Here is a 14,632-nt window from a genome sequence, read left to right as displayed (position 1 = left end):
AATACATTAGGGTCAGACGTAATCCCCCCCAGTTAACCAGCGTTAAGTGCATTTTTGCACTTAACGCTGGTTAATACATCTGCCCCATTGTCTTATTTGCTTGATGATTGCCTACAACTTGTTTGTTTACTATAAGACTGAAGTTGCATTTTAGATGGGATGTTGCTATGGGCAATCAATCAGTTTATATCTGTTATCTTCTAGAAGGTGCTGATTGGTTGCTATGGGCACTGTCCAATCTCCAATAGGTCGACAAACATTAGGACGTCACCAATATGTCGACATGCATGAAGGTCGACATGACTGAAGGTCAGCCTGGGGTTAGGTTGACAGGGTCATTCGGTCGACACAAGCAATAGGTTGACATGGGGAAGATCGACAGTCAAAAGGTTGACATGGGGTTTTTAATTTTTTTCGAGCCGGCATGTGCCATGTCGACCTTCTGACTATAGACTTTCTCCATGTTGACCTAATGCTTGCGTCGACCCAATGACCCTGTCGACCTAACCCCATGTAGACCTTCATTCATGTTGACCTTCATGCATGTGGACCTAGTGGTGTTGACCTCGTTGTCTATCCAAGGATCCATACCCATCTGTGGTACCCTACAAATTAATGATGACGATGATCGATATACAGTATAACCTTGAGCTGATAAATTTACAAATGTAATTCCATAGGCTGGTAAGACCATTTGCATATGTATTACACATGAACCTGTATTTAATGACTTTATTTAAATTGCTTGACTTTCTCTAGACAAAATAAAGTGTTGTACTACATTACAGCCTCACTGTTAGGAATGAAGATAGAGGGGAGAACTCAGGACGAATGGCACACACAACAAAGATGGAAACTATAGAGGCTGTAGAAGAAAGGTAAGTTCTTCATTTATTCTCCCCAGAAATTCCTACAGCATAATGTTTTATTAGTTTATTTTGAAGGGAATTACTACTGTCGTTCTTTTTTAGGCTATCCTCTAGGCATATGCAATAAAATGAAAGATGTTCATATCCTGAGCCCAGTCTGTCAGTTTGATCACATGATCTTAGTTACAGAAGTCTTGTTACAAAACTCTTGTGAACTCAAAGGACATTACTATATACAGTATATTTGCAATTGAAAGCATTGCAAACACATTTATAGAATATAATTTGTTTAATACAGGCATTCATTGTGTGCCTAATGCTACGCATTAAAGATATTTGCTCAACAAATATGCAGGAGCAGTCATGCTTCCCTTGTACCATCCATTTGTACCCTACAGAAATATGCTTCCTATTGAATTTCACTACATATTGGATAGTGCCTGTGGCTGCTACAGTGGATCATGTACAGTCTATTGGGAACAAAGGTTCATACAGTTTTAAAGAGGAAGTTAAACACATGATTGGGAAAACATGGTTATTTATGGACAAATCAATTCAATAAATGAAAGCACATTTGCAGTAAATCAGTCTGTAATGTAAAAATGTTTCCTTTCTTTTTACAATGGGTTCTGTTGTAGAAGATAGTTTTATCCATTTTTGCACTAAAGGTGAATGTTTCTCAATTATTTGTAAATGTTGCCATCTTTATAAATATCTCTGATTGTTTAAATTTTTTTTGAAGTTCAATTCTGCTGAATTAAAATGACATATAGGGGGAAATTTACTAAGATGAATTCGTAAAAAAAAAAAAAAAGGTATGTTTGGTGTATTCGCCAGTCAGATCCGTGCAGGCCTCAGTGTAAAAAAAATTGAAAAATAAATAAATTAAAAAGCAGCGTGGGGTCCCCCCCACAGCGGTAACCAGAACCAGGCTGAAAGAGCTAGGGCTGGTAATAAAAAATCAGGAAACCCGACAAATATGGGTTCCCTGATTTTTTAAAACCAGCCCCAGGCTCCAGGGCTGGAACTGGTTCCCAAAATACGGGGGAGAAAGTGACTAGGGGTCCCCTGTATTTTAAAAACCCATCTCCAGGCCCAATCAGCCAGCAGAGTAATGTCACAGCCGGGGGACATTTATTATATAAGGTCCCGCGGCCAAATCATTAACCCTACCGACCAGTCAGCCTGGCCAGGGGTCCTGGGGAAGTGGGGACTCCCCAATAAAGGGGTCCCCCTCTCCAGGACTTACCTGACCATGCTGAAACCTGGTGCTGTCCCCGGTGACCCTGGGCTGTGGTCACCAGGCTGATTAACTGGTGTAAAAAAATAGAATAAACTCTTGAACTGTGGAACTATGAGTACCAGCAAGCCTCCCCCGCATGCTGGGACTTGGAGGACCACAAGTCCCAGCATGTGGGGCATTAAAGGGCCTGCTGGCACTTGTAGTTTTACATTCAAAGAAATAGTTACATAAACACACTGACAGCCAAGAACAATAAAAGTTTAATACATACATTACACACACATACTGATACTTACCTATCTTGAGCCCGTAGGTAGGTCCCTGGGTCCGGGGCTCCAGGGTCCGGGGATCCATGGTCCAGGGTCCGGGGCTCCATTGTCTGGGGTCCGGGGCCTTGGTTCCTGGGTCCGGGGCTGCAGAGCCGGGGTCTGGGGCCTTGGTTCCTGGGTCTGGAGCTGCAGAGTCTGGGGTCCAGGGCCTTGGGTCCGGGGATGCAGAGTCCGGGGTCCGGGGCTCCAGGGCTGCAGAGTCCGGGGCTCCAGGATCTGAAGAAATCCATAGGGGTACCTGTGGAAGGAAATCTTACTAACCAAGGTCCTCCGGCAAAGATCACGTCCTCTTCTTTCGGACGTAGTCCAGGTATTCTTAAAAAAAAAAAAAACACCCAACTATTCAGGCCGGTTCCCGCTGACGGACTGAGGAGAGACGAATGATTCTAGTGACCCCCTAGTGGCCAATCAGGAGATGACTTTCTTGTCTCCTGATTGGCCGCGGGACTTATTATATAAGGTCCCACGGCCAAAACATTAACCCTACCGACCAGTCAGCCTGGTCAGGTAAGTCCTGGAGGGGGGGGGACCCCTTTATTGGGTGGGTCCCCACTTCCCCAGGACCCCTGGCCAGTTAATGTTTTGGCCGCGGGACCTTATATAATAAGTGTCCCCCGGCTATGACATTACCCTGCTGACTGGTTGGGCCTGGGGCTGGTTCTTAAAATACGGGGGACCCCTACTCATTTTCTCCCCTGTATTTTGGGAACCAGCCCCGGCCCTGGAACCTGGGGCTGGTTTTAAAAAATCGGGGAACCCCTATTTGCCGGGTTTCCTGATTTTTTATTACCAGCCCCTTTTAGCCTGGTGCTGGTTTCGGCTGTGGGGGGGTCAATTAGGAATGATGTTCTAATCCTTGTGAGAAAGGGCCACTAGTTGCACACTTATAGTACTGCCGGGCTCGCTGATTAATGCTTAACAGTTACATAGTAATATAAAATGGTGGTCGCTTTAATCAATTTAATGGTTCTTTTCAAGTTCATAAAAGTCATGGGATAGTCTAGACAAGACAAAAAGGAAAAATATTCCTCACGCCCACTGCAAAGGATCAGCAATGATAATTTAATACAATATGAAAATAGAAATACAGAGACGTCACTTTGCTCATATTAACAAACATATATTTAAGCCACCAGGCCATGACAAGGAGTCTCTGTTCTGGTGGTCACTAACACTGCATAATAATAGTACCCACTCTAAGTCATATAATTGCATATTGTTATGCTACAGTACATGATAATAGCACATACATGAATAGATCTAAATTTAAAGCCAACTCATCTGAGGAGGCTCTAGATCCTTCAAATGGTGGTCACATCCATGCCTTTTGGTACTAGGAACCAGTGGTGTAGCTAGGTGCGACGGCGCCCGGAGCAAGGGCATGTTTCGCGCCCCCCCCAATTCGTAGTAGGTGAGGCTCCTGCGCAGTGAAAAGTGGGCACGGACCAACATTATACCACACACCATAATGCCCATTACACATTAGTGAACTTTGTAATTCCAGTTACACATAAGCCCACACATGATGCCCATGACATACTATATAACACTCCGCAATGCCCATGACATACTATATAACACACAATAATGCCCATTACACATTTTACATATAAGTGCCACTTACCTACATGCTCAATGCCAGGGGCTTCATGCCCGATGCCAAAGGGCTTCATGCCTGATGCCAAGGGGCTTCATGCTCGATGCCAAGGGGGACTGAATTTTCTCGTTGCCAAGGGGGACAGAACTGTGCAGCGGCCTGCTCCCGGCCGCTATTTTCAATTCAATGCACCGCCGGTGGTGTGCAGCAGAGAGGGAGGGTGGGAGTGGTGGCGTGCAGCAGGGAGGGAGGGAGTGGTGGCGTGCAGCAGGCAGGGAGGGTGGGAGCGGTGGTGTACAGCAGGGAGGGAGGGTGGGAGCGGTAGTATGCAGCAGGGTAGGTGGGTGCAGTAGTGTGTAGCAGGGTGGTTGGGTGCAGTGGGGTGCAGCAGGGTGGGTGTGGGAGGGTAAGTGCTGTAGGGTGGGTGCAGTAGTGTGCAACAGGGTGGGTGTAGCAGGGTGGGTTGCAGTAATGTGCAGCAGGGTGAATTTGCACTAGTGTGCAGCAGGGTGGGAGTACACCTGATCTTACTCACCCCCCGCCTGTGCTGCTGTGCTGCGTGATCCACCTCCCCCTGCCTGTGCTGCGTGATCCACCTCCCCCCGCTGTGCTGCGTCCTGTGGCTGTGCCCCCGCTCCCCCGGAAGAGAGACGTGCTGCTGCTATGTAAAATTCATTCATATCTCCCGCTGGACCGCTAGCCAATGGGCGCTTGTGGTCCAGCAGCCAATCAACTGGTAGCTGCTGGACCGCGAGCGCCTATTGGCTAGCGGTCCAGCGGGAGCTATTAATGAATTTTACATAGCAGCACAGCCACGGACATCTCTCCCGCACACACAGCGGACAGGGTAGCGGGGGAGCGGGCGAGTGATACAATGGAGAGTGACAACCAGCCAGCCAATCAGCGCCTAACTACCATGTCACAGACTTTGTTTAAAAAAATGACAAAAATGCCGTAGTTCAAACACCCTGAAAAAACAAACATAAGTGCATATCAAAACGAGAAAAATAGTCAAAATAAACAAATTGTATTGCTCTTTTGGACAGGATTGGAAAACAACTTTAAAACAGTGATCTCAGAAATCAATGCACGCCCATGCCCCATCAAGTTCACATATACCATATGTAAATTTTTTGTTTGCTACCCAATCGCAAGATGATTGACAGCAAGCTGGTGTCTGTGGGAGGTAAATGGTAATTTAATAGGCAAGCCAAGAAAAACGCTAGGTACACCTAGAGAAACAGGCGTTTTTTTTTTTGTTTTTTTTTCTCAGCGAATAAAAACTCCTCACAATATGTATTAAATATATAATGGCATTTCAATGTGCCCCCAAATGTTGGACTGCGATTATATTTTTAATACATATTGAATTGAATTAAGACTCTTGGTGCTGATGCTTGTTTTGTGCTTTGTAATTATTATATACAGTAAACACACACACATTATCAAACTTCATCACCTCTTCTTCCTCCCATAAGTGCAGGCAATGTCCAATCTTTGCTTTTTCCTTTTTTTTTTTCTAAAAGAGTAATAATAACCAAAAAAAAAAAAAAAAAAGCTAAAAGAGGCTTTTACTGCTCCTAATTGATTTCTGTTTTTATTGTGGTTTTTGAAATACCACAATAAAACAACCACTGGCTGGAATGAGCAAGGCAAGATTAAAGTGGGAATCATTCATTCATCCAACTAAGTATGAGAAAATATTGTGTAATCTTCACACGACTAATGGTCATGGCAGATTTAGAACACTGTGTGATAACTATAATTTAATCAGTTAAGAGTGCTCACATGTCATTTGCGTCATAGAAATAACCGACAAAATATTTTTCACTTGATTCTTATTTCGAGCAATCTCTAGTATTCTTTTATTATTTGGTTTTAATTATGCCTATTCTGTGATATATGCAGATTTGAATATTTATCTAAATTTATACGTGTGGGTGAACTGTATGTGTGTCCTGATGAAGAAACTTGAATAAAAACGCTTCGAAACGTTGAGCTTTAATGGCCGCCTGAGGGGGTATTCAATTTGCAGGTCACGGCTGTTGAGCTGGCTCGACAGCTATGACCCAGTCCCGTTCTCGGTCAGCTCAACCGAGAACAAGCAGGCAGTATTCAATGTCCCGCCTGCTGCAGGGCGAGACGGGGCGTGGCTGCGGGAAGTGGCCGGGAATAGTCGAGCTGCGGCCGTGAGCTTGGCAATTCTCGGCTGTTCTTGGCAGAACAAGCCCCACTGCTTGTGAAGTCGGGCTCGTTCTGCGAGATCCCCTTCTCAATTGCTGTCCAGTAAGACAGTATTGAATAGGGCCCGGCGGCCATTTCCCCCGATGGGAGATGCTCGAAGGTGATTGAATATCCCCCTTAGTCTGCTTATTCTGAGAGTGCCACCTGTTGTGGAGATTATACAGTGTGACAGATTTAGCACTCCCTGTAATATTCATAACATAGGTTGGTTCAAAATACAGCTTTTCAGGATAAAAATGCCAAATAAATAGGCATAAAAACGTTGAATGCTAGAGTTAATTCACCTTTGCTGTCTGAGTGCTGCATCTTAAGGTGATACAGGTTGAGTATCTCTTATCCAAAATTCTTGGGACCAGAAGAATTTTGGATACGGATTATTCCGTATTTCAGAATATTTTTATATTTCAATGATGTATCTTGAGGTATCTTGCATTTATGTTGTATAAACACATCAAACATGAAATACACACAAATATTTTTTATATGTGCATAAAACAAGGTTTCAAAACATGAAACAAAGTTTGTGTACTATCTCAGGTACTGAATTTGAATGCCAAGCAATCATTTTCTTGCAGATATTTAGTGCCAGTTATATATTATGTCTTCATTAGTGCTGGTACAGATGTTCCCAGTAGTGCTTTTAGCACTTTCTGGAATGTATGGTTTTCGGAATAATTTGGATAACGGATATTTGGATAAGGGATACTCAACCTGTATATACTGTATATATATATATATATATATATATATATATATATATATACATATATATATATAATTTCCAAACCATTGGATGGCACTTGCATAAAGCAACAATAAAGCAACAAGAAGAGCCCACACACGGAGGTGTAATCGACGTTTTGGGTCCTTGACCCTTTATCAAGACTGAACATAAAATAGAAACAGTACTTACATATATAAGGTGTTATCAGTGACACATCACCCAGTGTGCAGCAACGCGTTGGCCTACCGGAGCCCGATGACATCATCCTTGCGCCACAGCGCCGACAAGTCCGGTCATCACAGGGGGCGTGCCGATGCTCAAGTGCACCCATCACCATGGTGACAAAACTCAATAATCTAAATAAAGGGAAAAAAACAGTATCATGAATGACAATTTACTAAGAACACAGTTAATTATGGCAAATGACTATAAGGTATATATATATATATATATGTTACATGCATATGTATATGTACTCAATGAAATACAAAACCAAGGAGAAAGGGAAAAAACCAAAGGGGAAAGGATCTGTTAGGCAATAGAGTCAGCTGCCGCCGGGCTGCTTCTCTGTAGGGGGCAACTCTCCAATGCCTCCCTAGCAATTCTATTCAATTAACTGTTTTAATCTGTTTCAATTTTAATTGATAGCCACCGCTATCTCTTACGTGGTAGACTACCCATCTAGTCCTTGCAAATTAGACATCGCATCAGAAATGAGTTACTTAAAATAAAGATGGATGAAGATTGGTGTCCAGAAAAAGAATAATTCTATACAAATATATATATATATATATATATATATATATATATATATATATAAAAAAAGTGGGTAATGGCCCCAAGTGCACCACCAGAGAGCAGCTACTCTATATGTCACCCCTGTTAGCGGGAGACAAAACAAAGAAATGTAGACACCAAGATATTTTAGTGGTAAAATGTAACGAAAACTATATAAGTTTGGTATCACCGGAATCGTAACGACCCATAGAATAAAGATAACCCATCATTTTAAACGAACTATGAACTCCAAAAAAACCGTAACCAGCGCAAAATTGTGGAATTGCATTTTTTTTTCTTTTTACCCCACATTGAATTATTTCCTGATTCCCCAGAATATTATACGGTATAGTAAATGGTACCATTAAAAAGTACAACTTGTCCCGCAAAAAAAAAGCCCTCATGTGTCTATATAGCCGGAAAATTAAAAAAGTTACGCTTATTTGAACGCAAGGAGGAAAAAAAAAAAAATTACCATAAAAGGCAATGTCGGGAAGGGGTTAATAAAAGATTATTTTAATACTAAGTTGTATATATTGATATATGCGGTGTAAAATCACACTCTAACCAGGTGGTGGAACACAACTTAGCGCTCTCTATATCTTGGTGTCTATATATATATATATATATATATATATATATATATATATATATAGAGAGAGAGAGAGAGAGAGAGAGAGAGAGAGAGAGAGAGAGTTATCTTCATATAAGTGTGTGGGGGGGTGCCACACACCAATATTTATTTTGTCTCTGTGCAACTGGGATGAAAAGCCAATGGGTCTGTTCTCCCTTCTTAGTTACTGTAATTGACATACAGTATAAAACAGACTTTTTAACTATAGGAGACGTATACAGCTACTATGTGAGAGCCTGTATACATGCATCATACAGCTGATTTGTTTTTCAGTGTCACAATAGGCCATGTTGTATCACAAGGGTTCACAGATGTGCACATATTATTGGGTGTTTTTTACTTAGAGCTTTGCTTTTTTTAAATTACAATTATGGTGATCAGAAAGTGAAGAGAATATTACTGAATTATAATATTTCATTGAAACATATTTTAGTATTTTATTCTAGCTTCAAATTTCTTCAAATGTGCAATGTATTTCATTAGAGAGCGTCCAAACCCCTCATCCTATGTATTTATCTTTCATGATACCTGTCTCTTGCAATATATTTTAATCCCCATATACACTATACCCGGTACCGCCAACATTGTTGATGATATGGGCGGTTCAGCAAAAACAAATGACCCGTGGTTAAACATCGTCAGAGTTGACTGCATGTTCAGACAATAGGGGTTATTGTTAACAATATGCGGATGCATGCATCGTTAATGATATAGTGGGTACACACGTGGGCCTGATTCAGACATGCTTGCTAGCCTAGCGAACGTGTAAGTGCTGTCCGAGTCCTCTTGGTGGCATGCGAGGGGACATGTTCGCTACCACATCCCCTTGCATTCGTCCGCTAGCAGGAGAAACCATTCGATGGCCGCTCAACATCAAATAATTTCTCCTGCTTTCGGTTATAAAAGTCAGTTTAAACTGATTTTTTTTATGGCCGCTTTCCAACGAAAGGGGGACGGGCGATTAAGTCATGTGACATTAGCCGCCTACCCCACACAGGCATCGGCCCACCTGCATTCCTAGGGGAATGCCCAGAGTTTTCATGGGTATGCCCATAAAATGCTAGGAGTTCCCCTGCAGCTGCTCCCTACTCGCCCCCAGCCCTCCCCTTACTTTGCGAATGCCTCAGCGAATGTGATACTCACCGAAGGCATCTGCCCATGCATAATTTATTCATTACACATGCGCAGACATGCAACATTGGTCACTGGGCCAAATTCCACCCATACCGAGCAAAACCATAAACAAGCCCGATATTCACAATGATATCATTAACAATATCTTTATTGTCCATATCATTAACAAAAATTGTATAGTGTGTACCGACCTTAAGAATTTGTAGCTGATCATTTTCAAAACACAGCAACAATAAACAGTAGGATGACAGACTATAAAAGAAGAATTCAGTGAATAATGTATGAATACTGGATGACAGTATTCTCCAAGGAGTCAGGAAGAAAAAACTGAAAATATTGGATTCTTCCGATTTTCCATGTTTTATACAATCCTGGAAAAGACCAGAGTAGAACAAGTGTATTTCTCTTTGTTAGATTTTGCACGTTCCATGGAATGCATAGAGGCACACGTAATGCATCTGGATTACACCAAGTTCCCACAACATCTGAGTCTGGGAAATCCTCATACTCTGGGAAGGTAAAGCACATCTTTGCTTTGGCCTCTAACCAAATTAAGGTTTAACCTCATATAGAGAAGCAGGCCAACGATCTGAGATCAGGCTGCTTTACAACAGCTATTTTAAACTCAATGTTTCTTGGGAATCAAATATATGTTTACAAAGCAAGACCTTAAGCTATGTGCCCACTGAAGCTAAATTAAGAGTGGGAAAAGTAATTGCTTGATGTACTGTAGATTGCAATGTGCATGAACTAAGAATGGATCGAAATAACATGTTTGCCTTCACTGCAGTAGGTATAACAACACAGCTTTTGTCAGTATTTCACACTATTATAATTAAATATTCAAATATCTCACAGCATCAATAGCTGCTGCATGAGATGTAGTTGCAGTAAATGTATACTTAAAAATGTAAAAAGATCCAACTGTCTCTTAGAATATATGGAGAAGTAAGTAAACACACGGGAAACTTGTAAGTCTCCCTATTGGAAAGCCGTGCAGCTGCAAAGAACAGGTAAATCGCATGGCAGATATATATATATATATATATATATATATATATATATATATATACAGTATACATATATATATATATATATGTGTGTGTATGTATATATATATATATATATATATATATATATATATATATCTTGCCTAACCTCCCTGAATGGCTGGAAGGCTCCCAAAAATTGTGTGCATCTGGAAAGGTGGAAAAGTCCCCTGTGGACTCACCACCACCTGATCCATGGTGGGCGGACCAAGGGGCACCTGATGTGATTCGCATTGAATCACGTCATGGTAGCCTGTCCCACTGCTATACAGATCTGGTTTTACTGCATGGCAGGGTTGGAACCATAATGATGTAATCATGTCACCGTGCCCCCTTAACAGAGAGGGCCCCCCCGCTTGGCCACACCCCCATGCACTGACCAGACAGCTCCCTCTCAGGGGAGTAGGCAGAAAGGTCGGCAATTATGATATAAAGCAAATTGGAAACTGAAACTTTGCCTTTATATTTTCCCAATGGATTATATTCAATACCTCAGGGGTGCTGCATTCGCTACTATTTATATTTCTATCACCTTTTGGAGATGACTCTGTGCGGGCACCCAGGGTAGTACATGTGTGTTTCAGGGAGAGCCAAACCTTCTGTTTTATATATGGATATACAGTATGTATATACTTTAATACTGTATAATATGATCTTATTTATGCAAATAGTATCAGATAATCAGGGAGGTTTTTTTTTGGCAGAACATTTTTAATATTTATTTGGCTTAATTAATATGTATAAAATTATTCTATAATTATACATTTATCGACAGTTACTGACACCCTTGCTACATTGTTACATTATACTAAAAATATAGCAGTTTCACTCCGCTTTCACTAGATCTTTTTGAAAGAAGCTATCTTTTTTTTGTTTCATTTTCAGCAAAACAGAGAGAGAATCTTTCCTTATGATCGCTGTAAATGCATCGCAAGTGTATACAAAATTATGCTAATAAAGCATTTTGACTTTCAGCCAAATTCCTAGTACAGAAGAAATTCTATCTTGGTCTCACAATTTTGACAAGATGATGAGAAGTCCTGCAGGAAGAAATCTCTTCCGGGAATTTTTACGCACAGAATACAGTGAAGAAAATCTCCTTTTCTGGCTGGCATGTGAAGACTTAAAGAATGAACAAAACAAGAAAGTTGTTGAAGAATTGGCTAGGAATATATATGAAGATTATATATCTATACTTTCACCAAAAGAGGTACACATCTAACAAAAAAAGGGATAATACTGTATAATGCATAGTAATGGTGTACAGGAAAACAAATTCTGGATTTTCAAAGAAAGTCTATATTTATAGAATGTTGTTTTGGGTTAAAGGGGGTTATTCTAGTTCACTCTTTCTAACAAAATCCTTCTTAGATGGACAAAACCATGTACACTGCAGGTGGGGCAGATGTTACTTGTGCAGAGAGAATTAGATTTGGGTGGGGTTTTACTGCAAAGTGAGATCTATATTGCAGTGTAAAAATAAAGCAGTCATTATTTACCCTGCACAGAAAAAAAAATAACTCACCCAAATCTAATTCTCTCTGCACATATTATATCTGCCCCCTGCAGTGCACATGGTTTTGTCCATCTAAGAAGGATTTTGTCAGAAAGAGTGAACTCGAATAAGGCCCAAACTTTCAAATAAAACTTATTATGTCCTACTATATACTTACCCTATTATAACCTAAAGTATAAGTACACTTATGCAGGGCTTAAAGTGGTCATGCAAAGGTGGGGGAACATATTTCTCTAGGCCACCTAATTACCCCCTTCCCCCTATTAGGCAGAGACAGGGCCAGTGGTAGGGTTTTTGGCATCCTCAAACTAGAATGCTTTTCTGTGAGAATTACTGTACAGGGCCAATGTGGAGGTTAATTAGAGGTGGTGGAACTCAGTTCCACCCTGTTCCCCCTCACATTAACCCCTGCTCTTATGTGACCTTTTTCTTTAAGCTGTGTCCACAAACATGTTGCCCACCTGGTTTTTGTAGTGCAGTAACAACCCCCCATTTCTGTTTCTATTGTGTCCCCAACATGATATGCCAATGTTCTGGAGACTGTGGAGGAAATTTACTAAGTTCTATTTCACATGGGGTGTTGCTATGGGCAACCAATCAGCATCTACTTATTTATTTAGCACCTTCTAGAAGATAAAAAAAAACTGAAATAGATAGAATCTGAAATAGAACTCCCATATTAGTAAATTTCCCCCCTGTATTTGAACTGAGAAATATTGTTTAAAATGTTGTTTTCTATCCCGCTATCAAACAATAGGCCCAAAAACATGTTCATGGTGTAGGTCACACCCAGGAGGCGATATTACACTTAGCATTAAGCTGGATTTATTAATTTAATTTTTGTATTACAAGTTGAGTATTCCATATCGGAAATGCTCGGGACCACGAGCATTCTCATTCCGGATAAGATTTTTCTGGTTTTTGGAATAAATTTAATTTAGGCATACTTACCTGTCCCCTGGTGGTGCCCCGATGGTCCCTCGGCATGCACGTTGTCCCCCAGTGTCCACGGCATGCCTTGAGCACCGTCTCTGGTGTCTCCAGCGGTCCCAGGAGTGCAATGCACTCCTGGGACCGCTGGAGAGGATGCTGAAGGCCTGCCCTGGACACTTGGGCCTGCCCTGGGGCACTTGGTAAGTATCAAAACATTTTCTGAATTATTCCAAAAAAACACGTTTTTTGGAATAATTCGGATACGGGATATAAGGTACAGTATGCAACAATGTACAAAAAAGCTAGTAATAGCGACTTAAAAGTACTAGGATCAATATTACAAGTCCTCTGCCATAGTCACAAAAGACATTGGTAACTTCTGATATTCTTATAAATACTTATGAATAATTAAACACATCATTATCATCTTAAATGATCAAATCTATATAACATTTTAAAATACATTAATTTATTGCCAATGTTAACCTTAAATATAAGACACAGGCAGGTTTTCTAAATACGATTTGGGTTATTGTCCATTGAAACCTATAGAAATCATTCAAATTCTTAATAGAATTTTCGAGAGTTTATAATATATGTTATAGCTATTATTTAATAAAATGCTTTGGGTACCACATGACCACATCCACTTTTACTTTCTAGAAATATTAGTTTTAAATAGATTAGCTGTACCTTGACCATCTTATGTAGCCAGTATAATTCCACGTAAGACTGTTTAAAATAAGTACAAAGTACACAAGTAAACTACACAGCAAAACATACAGTGTGTAACTACTGCAATAAAAAGCTTATTTCTAAACATAATAAAAATAAGATTCTATTTTTTTGTGGTATTGTATTTACTTTTGGGTTGATATACAGTACATTGGGTAGCATTGTTAGTGTTTTATAACAAACTACATGTGATATCCTCTCCATTGGTGTTTATGTTTAATGCTTTCAAAAGCATCTATTTTTTTTTCTCCTTGTTTAGTTGTTAATTTATTTCCTTCAAAAGCAATTATGTTTATTAACATATTTTATAATGTCTTAAAGCAAAGTTATAAGATTTAAAGTATGTAAGGGGTGTTGAGTCTTGGTCTTACATAAAGTTTAGAAACTTTGGGCGCATTTGGATTTACAGATGCAAAAAATGCACCAAACAAATGTTCTGGCATTTCAACACTCGTGCCATGAGAATTTTCAGGGGGTATTGTTAGCTCCAAGCACAAAATGCCATATATATCCCAGGTCTGGATTTTCAACAATGCCAGGCTCCTCGACATCCAGCCAATCCATAACAAGGCTGTAAGTGAATGAGTATACACTCAGCTCATTGTCAAAGGTTTATTTTGTGTTTTTTTTTAACACAATCCTGCAACACTGCCCTACCCCTGACTCCACTACCCCTATGTCAAAGACTGTATCTACCACTGGCTTCATTACACCTGTACCTGCTGCCATATCTAACTTTGGGCCAGGAGTATGAATGTGCGCTATGGGGGAGAAATGGTATCAGTGCACATGTGCCCCTTCATCTAAGAAGGAGCTGGTGTGCGCTAATTGACAGGGATGCTATGCAC

General features: G+C 40.6%; 1 protein-coding gene across 5 annotated transcripts in view; it reads left to right on the top strand.

The window, feature by feature from the left end:
- RGS17 (regulator of G protein signaling 17) overlaps window positions 1–14,632 on the top strand; it is an 85,259-nt gene that overhangs the window by 68,042 nt on the left and 2,585 nt on the right. For 2 of the 5 annotated variants that reach the window (XM_083176209.1, XM_083176212.1), the window contains 2 exons: window positions 801–878; window positions 11,576–11,810. In XM_083176209.1, coding sequence (XP_083032335.1) covers window positions 801–878; window positions 11,576–11,810 — 313 coding nt within the window. Of the gene's footprint in view, window positions 1–759; window positions 879–11,575; window positions 11,811–14,632 lie in introns of all 5 variants that reach the window. The other 3 variants (XM_083176208.1, XM_083176210.1, XM_083176211.1) reach the window with 2 other exon arrangements.

This window comes from Crinia signifera, chromosome 3 (genome assembly GCF_055691185.1).
Source record: "Crinia signifera chromosome 3, ASM5569118v1, whole genome shotgun sequence".
Classification (NCBI taxonomy): Eukaryota; Metazoa; Chordata; class Amphibia; order Anura; family Myobatrachidae; genus Crinia; species Crinia signifera.
Note: the sequence above shows the minus strand (reverse complement) of the source record. Positions and strands in the feature narration are given on the sequence as shown.